Below are 19634 nucleotides of genomic sequence, written 5' to 3'. Positions count from 1 at the left end.
ACACGGTGAATTTGTCACAAACACTTTCTCTATTTTTATCTAAATGCTTTTAAACTTGATTAATTATGCATTTTTTGCGTTACATTTAGTTTTGAATACTTTCTGTTCGGACAATTCAACTCAACCATTTTACCTTGTTTCGAGACAAACTTCTATAAATATTTGCAAAAATATCTCCACTGGTGTCAAAAGTAAAATGGTTTCACATGTTCGCCGTATTCTATTTTTCATACAGCGGCAAGTCTACGGATTTGCAACACTAAAATCAGGGGGTTCGATTCCCTTTCGACGTGCTCAACAGATACCTGCTGTGGCTTTGCTAATAGAAAACACACACACACACTCCTTCGTCCGTTCTGAAAACAAATTCCAGAAATCGGTCTAGGTAAAGTTTAACTTGAATCTCGGTGACTGATTAGGAGTATTGTTCTTTATTGTTTGAATTATATATGTGATGAACAGGGCTAATGTGACAACAATGATATTAGTTAAATGAGGGTATAAAGCAAAGTTATCACACAGCAGTTAAACAGAACATTTATGTGTGTGTGTGTATATATATATGGTAGACTACTTTACCCAGAGGTGAAATTCAAAAGAGAATATGTGACATAAGGCCTAATGCATACTTCGACGGCCGTACCATTCTACTGTGGATGGCAGTTTCTCCTATTCAATACTAATCAGCCGTAATAGGTAGTCTGCTGTATGATATCGAATACTAAAGTCAACTAAATGTTGTAATTACTTACTTACTTAATTTAGATTATTATATGGAGAAGTAAGACAGATTCAAACCCCATAAAGCATTTATTTAGTATTTTCTGTGATCTGTGGCTTTTAATAAGTTAATACGCTTTAAGCATTTATTCAACAAGGCATTTACATATTTCCAAAATTTGGTTTTTATATCCATTCATAAATTCAACGATAAGTGTGAAAACTTGTAACGCTAAAATCCAGTAACACAAAAACAATCCACAAAGTAAAGCACTCAACAAGCTTCTCTCTTATTGGTCGATGTATCTTTTAGTATCTGAGCTTTGAGTATGGCTATAATTTTGTTATGGGGCTTAAATCTAATGAATTCCCAGACACTTCCAGTGTATGTATTCCCTTGTGTTATAAAAAAAATCGCAACTTTTGGAGTGTAACAGGGAGCCAAGCCTTATTTATTCCTTTCTAACCATCTGGAGACAGAGTTTAGCTGTTTGTTTTGTTGTTTTTTTCAGATAACAAGTATATACTTGTTATTTTTCATTAAACATCTGACGAATAAAAGCTCTTCTCTTGCATAGGAGCAAAATGGTGAGTGTGTAGTCGATTTAATATGAGTTGCAGTTACCTTTTATCGTGGCATGGCCGGATGGTTAAGGTCCGAGGGTCTCGGGTTCGAATCCCCATCACACCAAGCATACTCGCCCTTTTAGCCGTGGAGACGTTATAACGTGATGGTCAATCCCACTATTCATTGATAAAAGAATAGCCCACGAGTTGCCGGTGGGTGGTGATGACTAGCTGCCTTCCCTTTAGTCTTACACTGCTAAATTTGGGACGGCTAGCACAGATAGTTCTCGTGTAGCTTTGAGCGATATTCAATGAAACCAAACATTCTACCCTCTTAACGTTTTTACAGTTTCTGATTGGTTCCATAGGTTTCAGAGTAGGGAGTTTGAATATCAATTGAAATAAAGTAGTTTCAGTTGAATGAATGAGCCATTAATATATTTATTTTCATAATGTTCGTAGTAGACCATATTATGAAAGACTTGTTTAATACTTATCTTGAAATAAGGTAAGAAACGTAGATCATTTATATTTCTTTCAAATAAAATCAACAAGTGACATTTGGTAGAACTTTGGTGTCCAGATTTAGGAAGTTTAAATTATTTAAGCTCGTGATTTCTAATTCTGATATTGCAAAATATTCTAAGTTTTAGTCTTTCCCAGTCCTCTACACTGTATTTCTATTTTATTGTATACAGGAATTGCTTAGTTCGCATCTCTGTAGTAAGCAGAGCCTTTCTGTAAAGTCTCATGACCTCTATCCCGTTTTCTTAAGTCGTCTTTTTATTTTGTATGCGAGTATTTAACATCTATTACTTTTTAACTCTCTATGGAGGTCAAATGAAGATTTTTTGGGAATTTGTCTTCAATTTTATCCCGACTTCACCGTTTATTTGAAATTTTACTCTTTCCTTGTACTGCTAAATATGACTAACAACTGCTGTTTTTAGCAGCCATCTGCATAAGGTGACAGTATAAAGAACTGTACTAACAGCCACTGACCCATTATTTGGAAGTAGGCAGAAGAAAGTTTCTTTATTGATTTTCCCAGGAGCTGTTTGGCTGTGTGCTGTTTTATGTATATTCCCGATATACATATATTCCTATTTTCACCATATTGTACTTTGCCTTCGAGTAGTCCCACTTCTCGTGAACGTTGATGAAAGTCTTCCATAGTTGCCAATTTTGCCTTACTAGTACATAACCTACCGGTATAGTTCTGCTTTTTTGGTGTAAAGACTTCTCATACGGGCGTGTTAGCTTCCTTGTTTAGCTTTACCTTGCATGACCTGTTATATATATCCAGGTGTTGGTGTTTTCATACAGGTGGTTTGCCTTTTGCTATCTATCGGGGAAACAGTCACTCTAGATTTTCTGCAGTACACTCTTCAAGTTCGTCACAAACATTATGTTGGTGGCACGAGATTTCTTTCAGCAATCCAAAGAAGACATTTTATGGATTCCAGCTGTTCCCTTATGGGAAGGAGACGCTTATAGGAATCTAGAATGTTCCACCATCTTTATGAAAAAATGTTATTTCATTAGATTGTGAATGTCCAATCAGCTGTTTCATTATCTGGTGTAGGAACCATCTGTGACTAAGATGACAGGTAACTATCATGGTTTCTGTATAGGTGCAAACAGATTCATTCTGTTTCATCTCCTACCCAATCTCCATAATTTATGTCTAGGTAGATTTACACGGATATGGTGGCGATCAGTCATCTTTATTGTAGCTGTATATCGTGTATACATTCATGGTTGTCTTCTGAGGCACCTTCCAGGCAATTTCCCACTTATTTGTTGTCAGTGGGTTTGTTGTTGAACTAAAACATCCCAATGGCAACGACTCGATAATGGAACGGTATCGTTTTCACACCCAAAAGCACTAATGACGAATTTTGTAAGTGCTGCTGGTATCATGCGATGCTTCTGAAATCTGTGAGATATAACAGGGCCTTTGTGGAAGTGGCTGAAGTGGATCCTATGACAATCTTAACCTGATGTTTTGTATTCATTTTTAACGTTCAACAACTCAGTTTCTTGCTCTAACTTTCAGTGCATTGATGAGTTTGATAGCTGTGTTAGTTTAGCGGATGAAATTGAGTTATCTGTCAGAGGTTACCCCAAGATGCTTCAGTGTTTTTTTCAAGGGATAGTAGTGCTCATAAAAGATGATGACGGTACGTGACCTTCAGTATATATGTTATGGAGTGTGTACAACGTTACTATGCCTTTTGCAGGATTGATTACCATTCTTGTATCATTGCACTGTTCACTCGCCATGTTAAGGAATGGCTTTTTCTTACTTTTGTTAGAGACTATGCTATTCACTAGAATGTCGTGAGGTAAGGTTAGAACATGACATCTATTTGGACTGTCAGGACAGGCTAGATTCGTGGTGTCGATGTTGGACAGGCAAGAGTAATACACCTTAAGAATTGATGATGATCCACACTTCACGATACATCATCTGGTAGTTGATACATTGGCTCCCAAGCCTGTTTGACCGATATTTTCCAGGGACCCACTGGTCATTTTACAATTACTTTTTCAGAAAGAGTGTATATGTAGCCGTTGTGTTCCAGCCAATAAGTGGCCCTTTAACAGTTGCTGTATGTTTATTATTACGTATCCCTCTCGAAGCTATTATTTCATTTTGTAACATTGAATGTACATAAAAATATATAATTCTCAACATTAGTAAGTTACGTTCAACAACGCAGTGTTGGGACCTTAGGTTGATAAAAATGAAACATTTATGGCTGCTTATTACCGAAAACAATTGACATTTACAACTATTTATTTCGTCACAATTTTTATCATGGCACTTAATAATAATAATATGATTTTTATGTTGCTCATCCTTTAACTTAAAATGTATATGTATCTCAGAACCACTGGTATGGGTATTAACACTTTCAGTAAAAGTGTTAATACCCATACCAGCCGTTCTGAGATTCCTTTTTAATTCAAGTGGGTTTCTCGTCATCAATAATTAAAATGTATATTTTTGTTGTTAAAGGATTTAAATATAATTTACTTAGTTCAAGCTAGTTTTTTCTCATACCCTGATTCCTTAAAGCAATCATATCTTTTCTATCTGTACTATATATCAAACTAGTATCATCAGCAGAAACATATTCTAAAATTAATTTATAAATATATATCTATAAATATAAATAACATAGATCCTAGAACAGACTTCAGTTGAACATCATACATAATATGTAATGGATTACTATAACTGTCCTTTACCTATCCATGTTCTATTTTGTTTAGTAAATAACGTTCCAAACCATTTTAGCGCAATGCATCCGATTTTTAACCCATTGGATTATTTTGTCTAATCTATTCGAAAAGTTTTTCCTAATCAATTTGAGTGTGCATAAACCAAATTTGATTTTGCTATCTTATAATTATACATGAGGTATAATATTTTTACTGTGTGTTATGATTCGTTCGTTATTCGCAAAAAAAATTGTATAAATGGGTTACTATTTTAAGGATCAAATAGTTAATAATGTATGACACTGAGTCAGAAGTTTGGACGATGTAGAAAATATATTTTGCAGCAAAATTTTCTCTAAAACCAAGTTTGTGTCAGCAAAATCGAGTTTAATCGTAATTTCACTAATTTTTGATAAAACAGGTTACGATGGTGGGCGGGGATAATTTGGTAATCATTTTTATCCATACCTTTGAGTAAATGAATATAGCTATCTTTAATTTACTAGAAAAAAAAGAAGATACTTACTAATAGCCTATCAATATAAATATATATTTTTTGTAATTCTAATTTCTAAATTGATCAATACTAGAACGTCTTTACATCTTAAACCATTTACCCATTTAAATTTCAATATGTGTTGTTGGATATTAAAATGGTATTTTAAAATTTGAATTAGACACTTTTGTTCATATTCTTTGTCCATTTTTGTCACTTGTACTTTATTATAAGCATCTTCGATATCCGAAGCTACTGGCAGATGTTCTGACCAACTTCAGCTTTCACATCAGCAGTGTTGGTTCATATTTCTTTTCCACCCCGCTAACCATCTAATGATAAAGGTAGCAGTAACTCATTCTGATAGAAAAGCCTTCTAGTTACAGCATTTTCTGCGATCTAGTCAATAATATTTTGTAGGATGATGGTTCAATAGTTTTAAAGAAAAGAGTGAACCCTATAAGGCTTGGGTAAGAATTTTATAAAGACATCAGTCCATATTTCAGGAAAAGCTACTTGTTGCCCAGCTACGTTGATATACTGAAACGAACTTCAGTAGGTTGGCTTTTGTAAGCTTCTTGAAGATGATTCTTATATCTTTTGCAACTAGGATTCCATATATTCACGTTGTTGTATTTCGAATAGGGGATGCTCTTGGTTGAGTCACCAATGCATGCTACCATGGTCTCTTTGGTTAACGTATCTATGCATGAAGACCTTGCCTTGGTCTTCATCTCTATAGAATAGATTAGTGGTGTAGCAATGATGCTTTGTTCTTGTGCTAGCGTTTGCAAATTCCAAAATGAAGAGATTATATGATTGGCCTTTCTATTCGGCTCATTCCATTTCACATCTTGCTTTGGAAGCTGATCACCAAAGAGATCCCAGGGTCTATTCCATACAATACTTGTCTCTGCTGATTGTGTGGGCTATGCCTTATCTGCATGAACTCAGATGTATCGATGTATGCTTTCCAAGCTTTATAAGTATCACCACTGTGGGATGTTTCTTTGGCAGAAGTTAATTATTTGAATTTGCACGATGGTATATATGCTTGAGAGTCCGAGTACTGCCAAATACTTGGACATCCTTGTATAGGTTTTGAGATCGATTTATACCAATGCGTCTTCTAATTTTCACTACACACTTGAGTTGATCGCTATTGTTGTAATGTCCCCCATACCAGATAGATTTGACACTCTAAATCGGTAAGCAAAATCAAGATCCATGCAGGAGTTTCTGTCACTTTGGCTCTCGGCAATTCTTTGTGGTTCATCTGGCTTTAGTTTTATTATTTCTGTAGCTATAGTGTTGAAAGTAGAGTATAAACTTTTGCCAATAGTGTTTTCACTTATATCACAGGGTTCGTGTCTGGGCATTAAAGTATTTTACTACTAGATACATAGTGGTGTTAGAAGAAAAGTCAAGCGGGAACCTCCAATCTTCAGCATGACGTGCTGTGTTACCTTTCATGTAAACATTAGTTGGACGTGTATGGGTAAGTTTAGGTAAACTATCTTGTAGCTTGCAGTGATGATTATTTCATAGAAAGTTGTCATAATGCTTCGTTTACCAGCTTACGAGTGGGCCTCAGTTTCTACATTCCTTCTTCTGCTATGCTCGTGTGTTGGATGCAAGAGTTCCATTAATCTCGTATCTGCGAACTACTGTCAATCTCTTTGATAACATCTTTCATTTATGCATGCAGATTAGACATTTTCCCAGCCACCCTAATATTCTTACCTATCAGTAATTTTTTTTGACGGAATTATTTCACCATGGGTAAAAAAAACAACAAACAAATCAAAGTATATGGTTAATGAGTTTGGAAACCATTTAGGATAAATAAATTCATTATACATGTGTGTAAGTCCTTAAGGAAATACGAATAAAAAGTAGGATGTCACACTAAGTTTGATCACTACAATAAATCGAAAACATGTAGAATAAAGATGAATTCTTGTGAGACCTATATTTTAACAGTTTGTATTCAGATCTGTTGGCCAGTTGTTGTCTCGAAAATTGTTTACTTAGTTCTGAACCTGAGATCAATGGTTTCTTTCAGACCGCATTGTCGAATATTTGTCATATTTTGTGGTTATCACCAGTGGTTTTGTTTGTTTTGTTTTTGAATTTCGCGCAAAGCTACACGAGGGCTCTCTGCGCTAGCCGTCCCTAATTTTGCAGTGTAAGACTAGAAGGAAGGCAGCTAGTTATCACCACCCACCGTCAACTCTTGGGCTACTCTTTTACCAACGAATAGTGGGATTGACCGTCACATTATAACGTACCCACAGTTGAAAGGGGGAGCATGTTTGGTGTGACGGAAATTCGAACATGCGACTCTCAGATTACGAGTCGAATGCCTTAACCACCTGGCTATGCCAGGCCCTGAGGTACGAAGTTTATCTTCTCACAGCCTGGAAACTAGTATTAATTCAGCCATCGTATTAGACAAATTCTGATTTCATATATCAAATCTATACTCAAAATTTTAAAAGAACGAGGAGTGACCGGACTACATTTTTTTCATTGACACGCAGAATGGGTGTTAGTTAAAGTGATTATTCGATAAAAATCTGACTTTAAGAAAAGGAAACGGCAAGACAAGATCAAGTACAACCACTTTATTTTCTTACGTAGCGATAAAAATAATACACAAAGAACTGCTCGACAGATATGTCAGTTGTACATATTTATCTAAAATGTGTTTAATAACAGGTTCGCGACAAACAACTTTCTAATAGTTACACTTCAGCTGACAACTCTACAGTTCTGATAATTTAATCTCCGGAAGTGGAGGGAACAGACAAAAGCGTGCACACACGAGACCTCAAGCAGGTATATACAAATCTTTAAAGAGATCATAAGTAAGATATTCTCGAGTTCTCACTCGTTGCTGTAGCACTAGCGGGCGGCAATAATATAGTTGTTAGTTGTGCTATGTTCCGGTTGGTCAGAACTGTTTCCTTATCAGTTTTTAATTTTACTACAAACAACAATAATAAGCTAATAAACTTCTTAAAGTTATTACGAAAGCGATGCCAAACATACAGCGCCATCTCTTGCAATTCAAACTACTCAAACCAACACATCCGAATCAAAATATTTTTAAAACCACGTTAGTGGTGTTTTTCTAACTTTGTGTGTGTGTGTGTGTACATATATATATATATATATGTTTTATTCACATAATCTGTAGCAGCCCTTTGTTATTAAATACGCTTTATATTAATAAAAAGAGGGGAAAAGACCGCACGAAAAGTTTATAATTTCTCAAACCTGTCTTTACCAGAAAATCTCGAAAGAATAAAATAACACAGATAGTTAATTAGTACAAGGCAGTTACGGTGGGGCATATTATGCGGTAGTGGACACTATATTTCTATATTAAAAAGAAGAAGATAAGTTTACTATTGTAAATGTTCTGTTTATTAATCAATTGCCAACTTGATAGACCAATTTAAAATATGAAAGGCTTCCTTTTAAGGTAAGTACACAAAAAGGTCAGTCATAACTCCCTTGAATTAACTACGTGGTCCATAATTGGTTTGATCTAAGATCTTACCAAACTTAATATATTTGCTGATAATACTTTATAAACAAACAAACAAAGGTCAACATTTTATGTGGTAGTAGAAGGAATAGCTCGCATTATATTTTGTGTCGTATGTTATTCACTTTTTTCTAATGAATTACAACGTAGAAAATACCTACGAAATCAGTGGCAACCCCTCCTATCTAATTCCATCTTGGCATTTGTGAGATTTTAAATTTTTTATGACATAATGGACGTAAAATTTCAGAAAGGATTTTTTTTCAGTAAACTAAACTTTGTTGATAAAATCCTGAAAACTTGTACTATAAAGAACAGATTATGAGTTGAAAAATGGCAAAAATTAAACCTTTATTAAGGTTTTTCTTAAAACAAATGTTTTACGTTTGTTCATAAAAAATACATTTCTATACTGTATTCATGATCTTTGTGCTAATTAGATGTTAATAACAGGATGTCCATTGTTTATTTTATTTTTATTTTTTACACATAAACAACTTCTTGTGAAGGAAATAATTAATTTTTTTGTTAATTATTTTACAGATAAATCAAACAAAAAAATCATCTCACAGGTTCAGGAGAGCAAAGGAAAAAAAGAGTACTACAAGAGAAAACAAAATTGTTACAAAATACATAAAAATATAGTTTGAAATTCTTTTATGGTGCTGATTAACAATCAAATACCAATAATTTCAAACTCCATTTTTAGTTAAGGTCTAACAATTAATTACTTTAAACAGTTACATCCACCAACCAGGATATATGCAATATTCAGTTCCTTTCAAACATTATTTTGCAAGTATATTCATAAATGTGATATTCTCAGTTTACTTTTCTACTGGCTGACCAAAGTTTTCATACCACTGTAACCCAGAATTTTATTTTGTTATATAACATCTGCCATGGAAATTCCACATCCATTCAGATAAAGATGTAGATATAAGTTACAATAATCTACAAAACTAATCAATTGTAGGTGCATATAAGTGTTTTCTGGTAAGTTTCTTATTAATTAGAACCTTTTCTTTTATAAAATACAATAAGACTAAGTTTGTATCTCTTCTGTAGAATTTGAAACTTCATTCTGAAATACATATCAAACCACATCACTCTAGTGAGTCTCATTATTTATATATAACATGTTTATAGTCAAATATTACAGCATTTAACTGGTTAGAGCCTCAATATAGGAGATTTATGTTTAGATGAATGCTTATCACAGTGGAGCAATTAGCATATATACAAAGAATAACTTGTTTATATTAGGTCAATATTAGAACTAACATAGGTAGCTATACACAACAACTTCCAAGTTAAGCCTCTTCCATCTATTAACATGCTGAATATCTACTGTTGGCACTAAAAACAACACAGATATGGCACAACATTACATTCAAGCTATGTTTGGAAAAAAAAAAAGCCATTGCTTTTAAAAAACCCATCATCTTGACTTTCATGCTGTAATGTATATAAATATAATAAGAACACCTTAAATAAACATATTTCTTATGATTAATGTCATAAAAATTTTTTATGAAGAGTATATATAATTTTTTTTGTAAAGTTTCCCATAATAACTCACACACAGATATTTAAAAGTATAATTCTTGGATAACTTTGTTATTTAAAATATAGTACAGAAGGATTCTGCAGGGTAACTTTAAACAACATAAAAATTGACCCTAGGTGTGGTTTATACTAAGAAAAATTATCTACAGATATTAAATATAAACTTGACATTTCACAATAAGAAACCATCAACCACACATAGTATTTCCATAAGAATATATAACATAACTTTTGTTTTTTATCCTCTGCCTGTTCCCTCCAAACCATGTCTTAGAAAGTGTATTATAATAATAGTATTCATCTACGTGATATCTATGATACTGTTTGTCACTAACAAATGCTTTTCATTATTACTGTTATAAAAAAGAAGAAAAAAAAAGTATATGTCAAACTGCACTGTAAGTTTGAAGCTATCACATCATACAAAAACAGTAAACATGAAGGCAACCACAAGTAAACTTGTTCTATAATCCATTGTATTATTTAACATTACAAAACAAACATTAAAGAGTTGATAAAACCAGTTCAAATCTGTAACACTATATTTTACACTTCTAAAAGAAACTAAAAACACTCAACGTATCTCCCAGTAATAGTTGTTCAAACAAATATCACTTTCAAACAAGCTGTGGTGGTAATATAAACTTCAACACTCATCTTCAGGTATGGAAATGTAAAGAAAGGTTATCCCAACAGCTGTTACAAACACTAATATTAAACCTAACTTACAGCATCATATCAAGAATGGATCTGTACAAAACATTCTTCCTGGATACTAAAACTTCAACATTAATAATTCTGTTTGATAATTACCATGGAACAATGACAGTTATTAAGGCATTTGCTGATTTAATCTGCAGCTACTGAAAATAATGCAAATCTTTGCCCAACAGTGTGAATAGAAAATAGGGCTAACTTCTTAGAATAATTTTGTGACTTAATTATAAGTGCTGTATTTGGTTAACTGATTCAACAAGACACATGTACATGTATTTATTTATATATATATATTTATATATACTTCACTGAAAATATTTACTCAACAACAGTTTTCCATAATTTACCAAGAATACCATGTCAACAACCTTTGGTATAAAACTACAAGTCCAGTACGTAGGTCTTATTCCAATGTAAATATTCATTTGCAATACTACTGTAGACAAGCTGGAGTGAGAGGAATGGTGTGTGTACATAACATATCGAGATGAGCTTATTCTTGAGGATTTCTATTGTTTCTGTGCTGGTAAAAGGGTTGAGAGGTAAACATCACACAAAAGAGTGCTTGGTTTTATGGCCATTTTCTTTAGTTTCCTTAACAAACACTCAATGGCCAGTGATTATCTAAAAATACTCTTCTATAATTCATTTCATTACCATGCTGTATAACATTCATCTTCATTGAATGCTTCTTCATAAGGCTAACTCATGTCTAAATCACTTTATCACACAATAATGCTTGTGGAACCTGAGCCAACTATTATACCTCTATTCCACTCCTAACTAAAACATTAGTGGCCTTAGCCAAAGGATTTGGGGATGGATGGGGTCAATTGATGATACACACAGACACACACACACACACACACACAAGTAAACAATACTGGGAAATTATTCATCCAGCATATGCACACCTAGCCTGATACACATCTGACTAAAAAATTGACCCCTGATGGGAAAAGGTGTAATATGACATGAGAAACATTACACTCACATTATAATATTAATCAGTCTATCACAAAGGTCATCACTATGTAGCCCAACCTTCGGCAGACACTCGTGGTCTTTTGCTTAGCGGACCATCATATTCAGAAATTGGGTCGGGTGAGGAGTGCGCAGACTGTGTTAGCTGATAGCCTGGTGATAAATGATCTGGCACTGAGGATGCTTTCTGAAGGGATATATCTCGAGGGGGTGAAATTGGCTCACTCTTCACTTTAATTGTAAGGGGAGAGGTAGAAGATGGTGGGGTTCCATTGTTCATAGACAGATGAGGTAGCATATTGGCCCCAGCAGTTGAATTAGAGCTAAAGAAAATATATTTGCAATAATATCCATGATTTGATTTATATATTCTTTATGGTCCTCACATCATATTCAAGCAAAAAACTTATTTAGAATCTCAATAAAGTTTCTGGAGATAATCATTTTTGGTTTAATTAAAAAGAAGTTTTATATCACCAGTAGGTTAAAAGCAGTATTTTATATTTTAGAACTTCAGCTCAGCTATTGTTGAATCAAACACACTTGCCACAAAAACATTTATGACAACTGTACCTGCTAATGTACAGTAACTACAGAAAATTGTAGTCCACTGTATTAAAAAAAAAAAAATTCCAGATTTGCACACTATAGTAGACCATCAGAGTCTCACAAAAAAGATTGATAATCAAATGTTTATTTCTATTGCAGCAATACTTCCTTAGAGTTTTTGTAGAATAATACAAAATAACTCTAATCACTGACATGAAAATCTACAAGTCTGATTGTCTTAGGTATAACATTATTTAAGCCTTTATTAATTGTGACATATTCAATAAAGAGATAAATCAACACTAACTCATATTTTTCGCTTTAATTTTATCAGGGCTAAGCTTTACTGTACTTAATGCTATCAGTAGATGGTTTTAAAAACTTTTATAAGGTTTTAATATGTTGTTGTACAAAATGTTTAATAACATATACTTATATATGTTTAAATGAAGTGCATTTATATATTCAGGACAGGCAAAAACTGATTATTATTATAATAGATGTGTATATTACACTATGATATTCAATTACTTTATATTACCTAAGGACTAAAGGATTACTGATATATTAAAGTTAACTCTATATGTAGTATAGGAGAGGGTCAAACTGCACATTTCCCAACTTTTTCAGAGTAATATTCAAAATTTAATTTAAAAGTTTTATCATCAATTCATGTCAATAACCATAGCATCAAATCACAATACATAAAGTGTTAATACAAGTTTTAATTTCTTAATATCAAAAGGAAATGTTTAAATAAATTCTCAATCTTCATTTCTCTCAATCACATGAGAGCCCTTAACTCCAAATTACTCATTTTAGATTTTCTTTTAACCCATCTACAATTTTCTGGTTTGGTAAAAATTACTCACTTGTACAGTAGATAATTCTAAGCCATAATGTAAATTTAGTTTATTACTATACGAGAAAAAGAAAAATGTCATACCCTCCTTTCACAACTTATTCTTAAAATGTCAGCATTTATAACTTACATTTGCTACTATGTTATTTATAAGTAATAGAAAGAGTAGATTCCACTTTATTCAATTCTTACAAAGATATCTGGTTCCAGATAACATATTTGATGTTTTTGGATCCAGTTTTACAGCATGCTATCATGGAGATCACCTTGATTAGGTAAGGAAAATTTTTAACCAGTGTATAGCTCAGTTAGAAAGCCAGTTAAATTACAGTAATTTTAGGACATTCTGATTTTTATGCAAACTAATATTTTGTTTTCCAACTTGCAAATTCGAAATAATTTATACACCACCCCTATCATTACAAAAAACAGACTTAAGAAACAACAAATATAGAAGTAACCAATGTATATTTATTGTTTTTAAAGTAATTAAAATATAAAAATTAGAGACTTATTATGTTAGGCAAGTGAACTGTAACTATCCATAATGTAATTCACTACTTTGTTTACTGTAACTTGCACTAAGCTACCATCAGTTGATTTATCGCTTTGTTAGATTAGTTACTGTGAACTGTTATGACTACAATAGGGAGAGTAACATTACATATTTTGTGAGATATACATGTTGATTTATAAAGGTAGAGGTATATGGGAATTAATTAATTGTTAATGGTATGAGATATTGTGATAACAATATTGAGGTCACCAGGATCTAGGTTCTTCCAGGGTTTCATTTATATATGTCATACACCCAAACCAACAGTGACAAAGACTTAGACAATAACAAATGAAACATTTTAAATAACAACTTACCAAAACTGTTTCTCAAGAAGAACAGTTGTAGAATAAATTAATGATTGCTGTGATTGGACTCGTGATATGGATTGAAATCCAATCATGGCAAAATTTCATACACAAACTAGGTTTGAGGTGTAAGATTAGAATTTTGTATAAGTAGGCCATAGCACCTTTGGAGGGTGTGAAAGGTTAAAGAGTATTAAAATAAAATCTTCACACATTAAGTATATCATTTGCAATGTGCTCCAAAATCATCTAGATACTGTCACAGTATTCAGTTGAAAAACAATTTAACACAGTTCTTCTGAACAAATCAACATTACAGGTAATGTGTGTCAGTAGCTGCATATTGCAGCCTAACTTATGCATAGATACTGTGTAGACTGACCGAGAACAGTGACAAAAATTGACACTGAAGCCACTATACTGAGATTTGTCACATTTGGGTGGCTCTTTCAACACATCTGTTGATTTGTTGCCATTATTTTGTAATGTTTACTTCATACATTATGTTATTGTCAATATTTCTGCATTAATGTATATTAATAAAGGTTTTGAAGGGTGTGGTTTGAATAACATCTGTGATACTGTCAGCAGGAAGGTTCATCCCTCATTCTATACCACTAACAATTAAAAGGTATATACCTCTCCATTTATGAGTTATTTGCTTGTTCATAAATGGTATATCTTTAAAACCAAGATGTGTATGGAATAAATATTGTTAAAGGTCAACAAATAAAAATACATGTCAAAGTTTTTAACAATTCTAAACACACTTATTTTATCTTAACTTTAACTAATACTTGTGTAATTATTCTCTATTCACCGACAGATGAAATGAATCTCATTACAAATATTGATAAAGTCACATTGTTTACACTACCATTTGTTTTCTACAGTGTTTATTTTCAACACAACACCTGCTACATACATGCATCTTACCTTACCTGTTGTGACTTATGGCTGCTGACAATGATCCTTGTGTGGATGGCCAACCAGAAAGAAGGCTAGGAGGGCTGAAACCTGTCAAATTCAGTTCTGTGTTTACCTGGAAGTCACCTATAACAAATGAAAAATGGCATCTTGAACTAGTACTTCATATTAGAATGACATTTGTGCATCAGAACACATTTATTAAAATATACTTCTGCGTTAATGGTAATCACAAGTAATATTGATGTGTCGTGCCACAATTTGTATAGGTTCGTTACTTAAACATACATGTGCGCAAAGCCTGATTATAATTATGAACTAGAAATATTTCTGTGTTTAATATCACAAGAACTGTTTTTACAAGTTATTTTGTTACATGGTTAGAAGTACTTTATATATCACTATCTTTTGTATATTCACTGCTGACAAAATTATATCACTTGCTTTACCTTAAATTCCAGATTACATTTTGCCCACAAATAATCTCAATAAAAATTTGAAATAATATTTCTCTATTAAATGTTTATATTAATAATACTGTCTAATACATATTTCAAGTATTTGTTTTAAATTCTATCAATTATAATTATGCAAATAAACAAACAAACATACTGGGTTGAAATGTTGATGTTAGGCTGGACGGATAATTGGCCATTCCTAGAATACTTGGGGCTGCCATGGAAACAATAGGAGTGCTCATCGTACGGTTTGACTTTTATAGAAAAAACACAAAATAACAAGCCATTTCTGAAAATTCTATACATCAAAAGCAGCTAACAAGCTCAATCCACTTAAAATTATGAAGCTTGTTTGTTTTTATTTTTATATTCCAGTGTTAAGATTGTAAATAACAAGTACCTTGAAAACACAAAACAAAAACAGGACTTATTTTGTAAATTAAAAGTTCTGAAAAAGAAAAATACAACAAAAGTTAACAGTGGCTAAAAATAATGTTCATAATTTGTGTACATGGTTGCATATATCTAAAATGTATTACAAAGACCTTTGAACCAAAGCAGTGACTAATAAATTTATGTACCTTCTGCTAAACACCAGTGTTTAAAAATTATAAAGATTGATTGAAATGTTACTTATTCTTATCACTGTATCTGTACCTGAACGACAGAATAAGAGTCAAATTTATTGTCTCTTAACAAAGAAAAGAAGCTTTCAATTGCAAAAGACATTGCTACCATAATATTTAAATATCCTTACCAAAGAGACGGATGATGTGTGAGAATTAGGGATGACCACTCGGAGGTTGGGTCGCTGAATAGCTCCATGACTAGCCTGAGAAGGCTGTTTACTGAGATTTCCATGTTTGTTAGTAGATACTCCTGGAGAACTGCTTCCAGGTATAGCTTGTGGGGAAACTGATCGATGATATCCATTAGATGTTCCTCCATTTATGTCTAGCAAAGCTCCTAATCAAAACATCGGTAGAAACTTCAAATTTAAAAAAAAACATTTTCACACAACTTAGAATAACTGAGTTGACCAATTATCATACTTAAATTGATGGGATAAAGAGGAAAACAAAAACCATTTGACCAGAACTTGTATATGTATAATAGCCACAGCTGAATGACAGAGTGAAAAAACATATTTTAAAAATCTCTGAGACAGGTGTTGACCAAACCATCTTAAATCTCTCTTTGCTTTATTATAGTTAAACAACAAAGTCATGTCTAACTTTTTTAACTGACTATTTACCTATAATCTGTGATAAAGTAAAACAACTTACAAGACTTTTGGTTCATGCCAGAGTTACCTCTAAATCTGAAGAGTAACATATTGTTAATTTCAATAGTATGTACTACTACATGAATTAAAACAGCCACAAATAAATGTAGAAAAACATTAATAAATAAGTGATGGTTATTTACCTGAAGAGCTTGGACGTGGACTAATGCTGGAGTGAGGGGGCATCTGGGGTGAAGGAGGCACGAGGGTGCTATCCTGAGGATATGGTGATGTATTTACGGGCATACTAGCTGGCATTTGGGCAAGGTTTTGACTGAGTATTGATGGCTGAGGAGGCTGAAAGAAGACAGAAATGGCCTACAATGACAGACTTATTATGAGACATTAACAGAAATTGTGGTTTTGGTTTAAATAGGAAAATCTTAACTGTCGAAGAGTAGGTTGATTTGACAAACTCTGTAGTGACGATCTTTTATAGAACTGTACACTTGTAAATGCAGAATTTAGTATTTTATACAATCAAGAAAAATATATGTATGTCATGTTAAGTAAATTTCTCCAGTTTCTATTCCACAGACACAAAAAATGTAATATAAACAATATAAGCAAAAGTACCAGATCAAACCGTTTCTTGGAACTGATGTTAAACAGGTATATTAAAATACTACAGAAGACATTTAAAGTAGCATGTCTATATAATATATTAGTATTAAACAGAATAAAATTAATCAGTTTTGTTTAAAGTATATTATCACACAGTAGTTGATAATAATAGACTATGAAAAGTAGTTCCTATTTCATTGTTGATAGGTTCTCTTCCATTTAATCAACCAACCAAAATACTTTTTTTTACCCTGTTTCCATTCAACTGAACACTGTTTCTCTGCATCATCAGCTCAAATTCTTCATTGATCTTGTTGTATTTGGCTTCTGAACGTGGGGTTAGTGAGTACTGATCTGAATCTGGCTCGGGGCTATCACAGCCATTGCTGTTTTTGTGTTCTTTCTTGCTAAGAGCCTGTTGGAATTGTACATAAATGTTAAAAGTTCCAGTTGTCACGCATACCAAACAAAATAAAAATCAGCTATGTAACTCATAAAGTTAGAAACCAATGTAGAACTTAGAACTAGTGAATTTAGAATCAAGATGAAAAATAGTACTTGGGGCTCAGTCTTAAAAACTTTGTTCCTTTTTATTTACACCAATGACAGATGAAGGAATGGTCAATAAATTACTTACATCCATTGATAATATTAATGTCTTGAGTGTTGCTGGCTGTGAAGAGGACACTGCTACTTTACAGAAGGATTTAGTTCATTTAGTGAGTTAGACAAATGGGTTTTAATTATAATAAATGCAAGATATTCATGTGGATTATCGTAATTTAAATTATAAGCATAATTTGGATGGAAATAACCTTAACATTATCTTGAAAGAAAAGGATCTTGGTATAATGGTTTATTAGCCTCTAAAGTCAAACAAGCAGTGTGTTGTTAATACTGATAAGAATAGGACTTTAGGTTGTACATAGAGAAATACAGAATACAAATCTAAACAAGTTATAATTTCATTGCACATGTCATTGGTTAGGCCACATTTGGAGTATTGTGTTTAGTCTTGGGCTACTTACCTTAGGAAGAACATTGAATTGTTGGAAAGGATTCAAAGGAGGGTTACTAGAATGGTGCCTCTGTTGAAAGGGTTGACATATGAGAAGAGGCTGAAAGCTCTCAGATTGTTTCCTCTTGAAAATGAACAGTTAGGGAAAGTCTTACTGAGGTGTTTAAGATTGTAAAGAGAACTTATAATATTGATACATCATAATGAGAATAGTAATACAAGTAGACACAAATATAATTTTGGTAAGGTAGAAGACATCTTCAGCTAGGACTTTTATTTTTCTAACAGGATGGCTAGCTTCTGAAATGGGTTGCTTTTAAATGTTGTGCAGGCAATATATGTTTAAGAGAAACCTTGATAACTATATGAATGATAAGGGCTGGATTTAATATTTTAAAAATAGTTTAGGTTATAAGATAGGGCAGCCAAAACGGATCAATAGGTCTTTTGTTGTCCCTAAATATAATATTACATGAATGGTGATATAGATGTGGGACATTGTGGACTTGAGCACACACATCTCGCTCTCCTAATTTCTAATCTTTGTATGTGAGACTAGCAAACTGTAAGTTTAGACTGATAGATGGTGTATCCCCACTGCAATGTGTGTCCTACTTCTTCAGTCACCTTGAAAACTTAGGACACATTTTATAATCACATGTTGTAGCTTGTACCCTAGGATCAATGCTTTTTTTACTTAAGTTTCTGACAATTAAAGCATGAAAAAAGTTGCAAATGGACGTTTAGTTCAAAATTGAATTGCCAAATAATACATGGGTGAACAATGTTACCGAACTAGATATTTTAATATATAACATTTTCTGGTAGGGTCTAATGTCACTCTCCCCCATTTTTTCCTCCACTTATGCTTTTAACATTAGTCATTGCAATTGAAGTTTTTGAAATAAGCAATATTAATTTCTAAAAACCACAAATTAACTTCAATCACAGATTATGTTTAGCAACTGAATCTGCAAGTACTACAAGTTTTTATTTGAGAAATTTATCATTGAAGAAAATGCCTATTAATCTATATTCAATGAACACTTAATCTATTGTAGTTTATATATACTGCTCAAAAAAATTAAAGGAACAAGTACATATTTCAGTATATTTTTGTCATTAACTAAATTTATGTATGAAAAACATATCTGTTCATCTACAAGTGTATTTTTTAAGCTTGCAATTGAAGTTTGAGGCAACTCACCTCACTCAAGGAGAAAACAACTCAAAGTACCCTATATAAGGCTGTTACATGAAACTATGC

The 19634-nt window shown here is 32.7% G+C and overlaps 1 protein-coding gene across 7 annotated transcripts in view; it reads right to left on the bottom strand.

Moving 5' to 3' along the window:
* Positions 1 to 7626: 7626 nt before the first annotated feature.
* Positions 7627 to 19634, bottom strand: part of LOC143238552 (myocyte-specific enhancer factor 2-like) — a 166558-nt gene continuing 154550 nt past the window's right edge. For all 7 annotated transcript variants that reach the window (XM_076478890.1, XM_076478892.1, XM_076478894.1 and 4 more), the window contains 6 exons: positions 17600 to 17764; positions 16929 to 17082; positions 16258 to 16466; positions 15655 to 15754; positions 15057 to 15168; positions 7627 to 12163 (listed from right to left, as the gene is read on the bottom strand). In XM_076478890.1, the coding sequence (XP_076335005.1) occupies positions 11887 to 12163; positions 15057 to 15168; positions 15655 to 15754; positions 16258 to 16466; positions 16929 to 17082; positions 17600 to 17764 (1017 nt within the window). In that variant the 3' untranslated portion in view covers positions 7627 to 11886. The remainder of the gene's footprint in view (positions 12164 to 15056; positions 15169 to 15654; positions 15755 to 16257; positions 16467 to 16928; positions 17083 to 17599; positions 17765 to 19634) is intronic.

Source organism: Tachypleus tridentatus, chromosome 13 (assembly GCF_004210375.1).
Source record: "Tachypleus tridentatus isolate NWPU-2018 chromosome 13, ASM421037v1, whole genome shotgun sequence".
NCBI lineage: Eukaryota > Metazoa > Arthropoda > Merostomata > Xiphosura > Limulidae > Tachypleus > Tachypleus tridentatus.
This window is presented reverse-complemented; position numbering and strand designations above follow the sequence as displayed.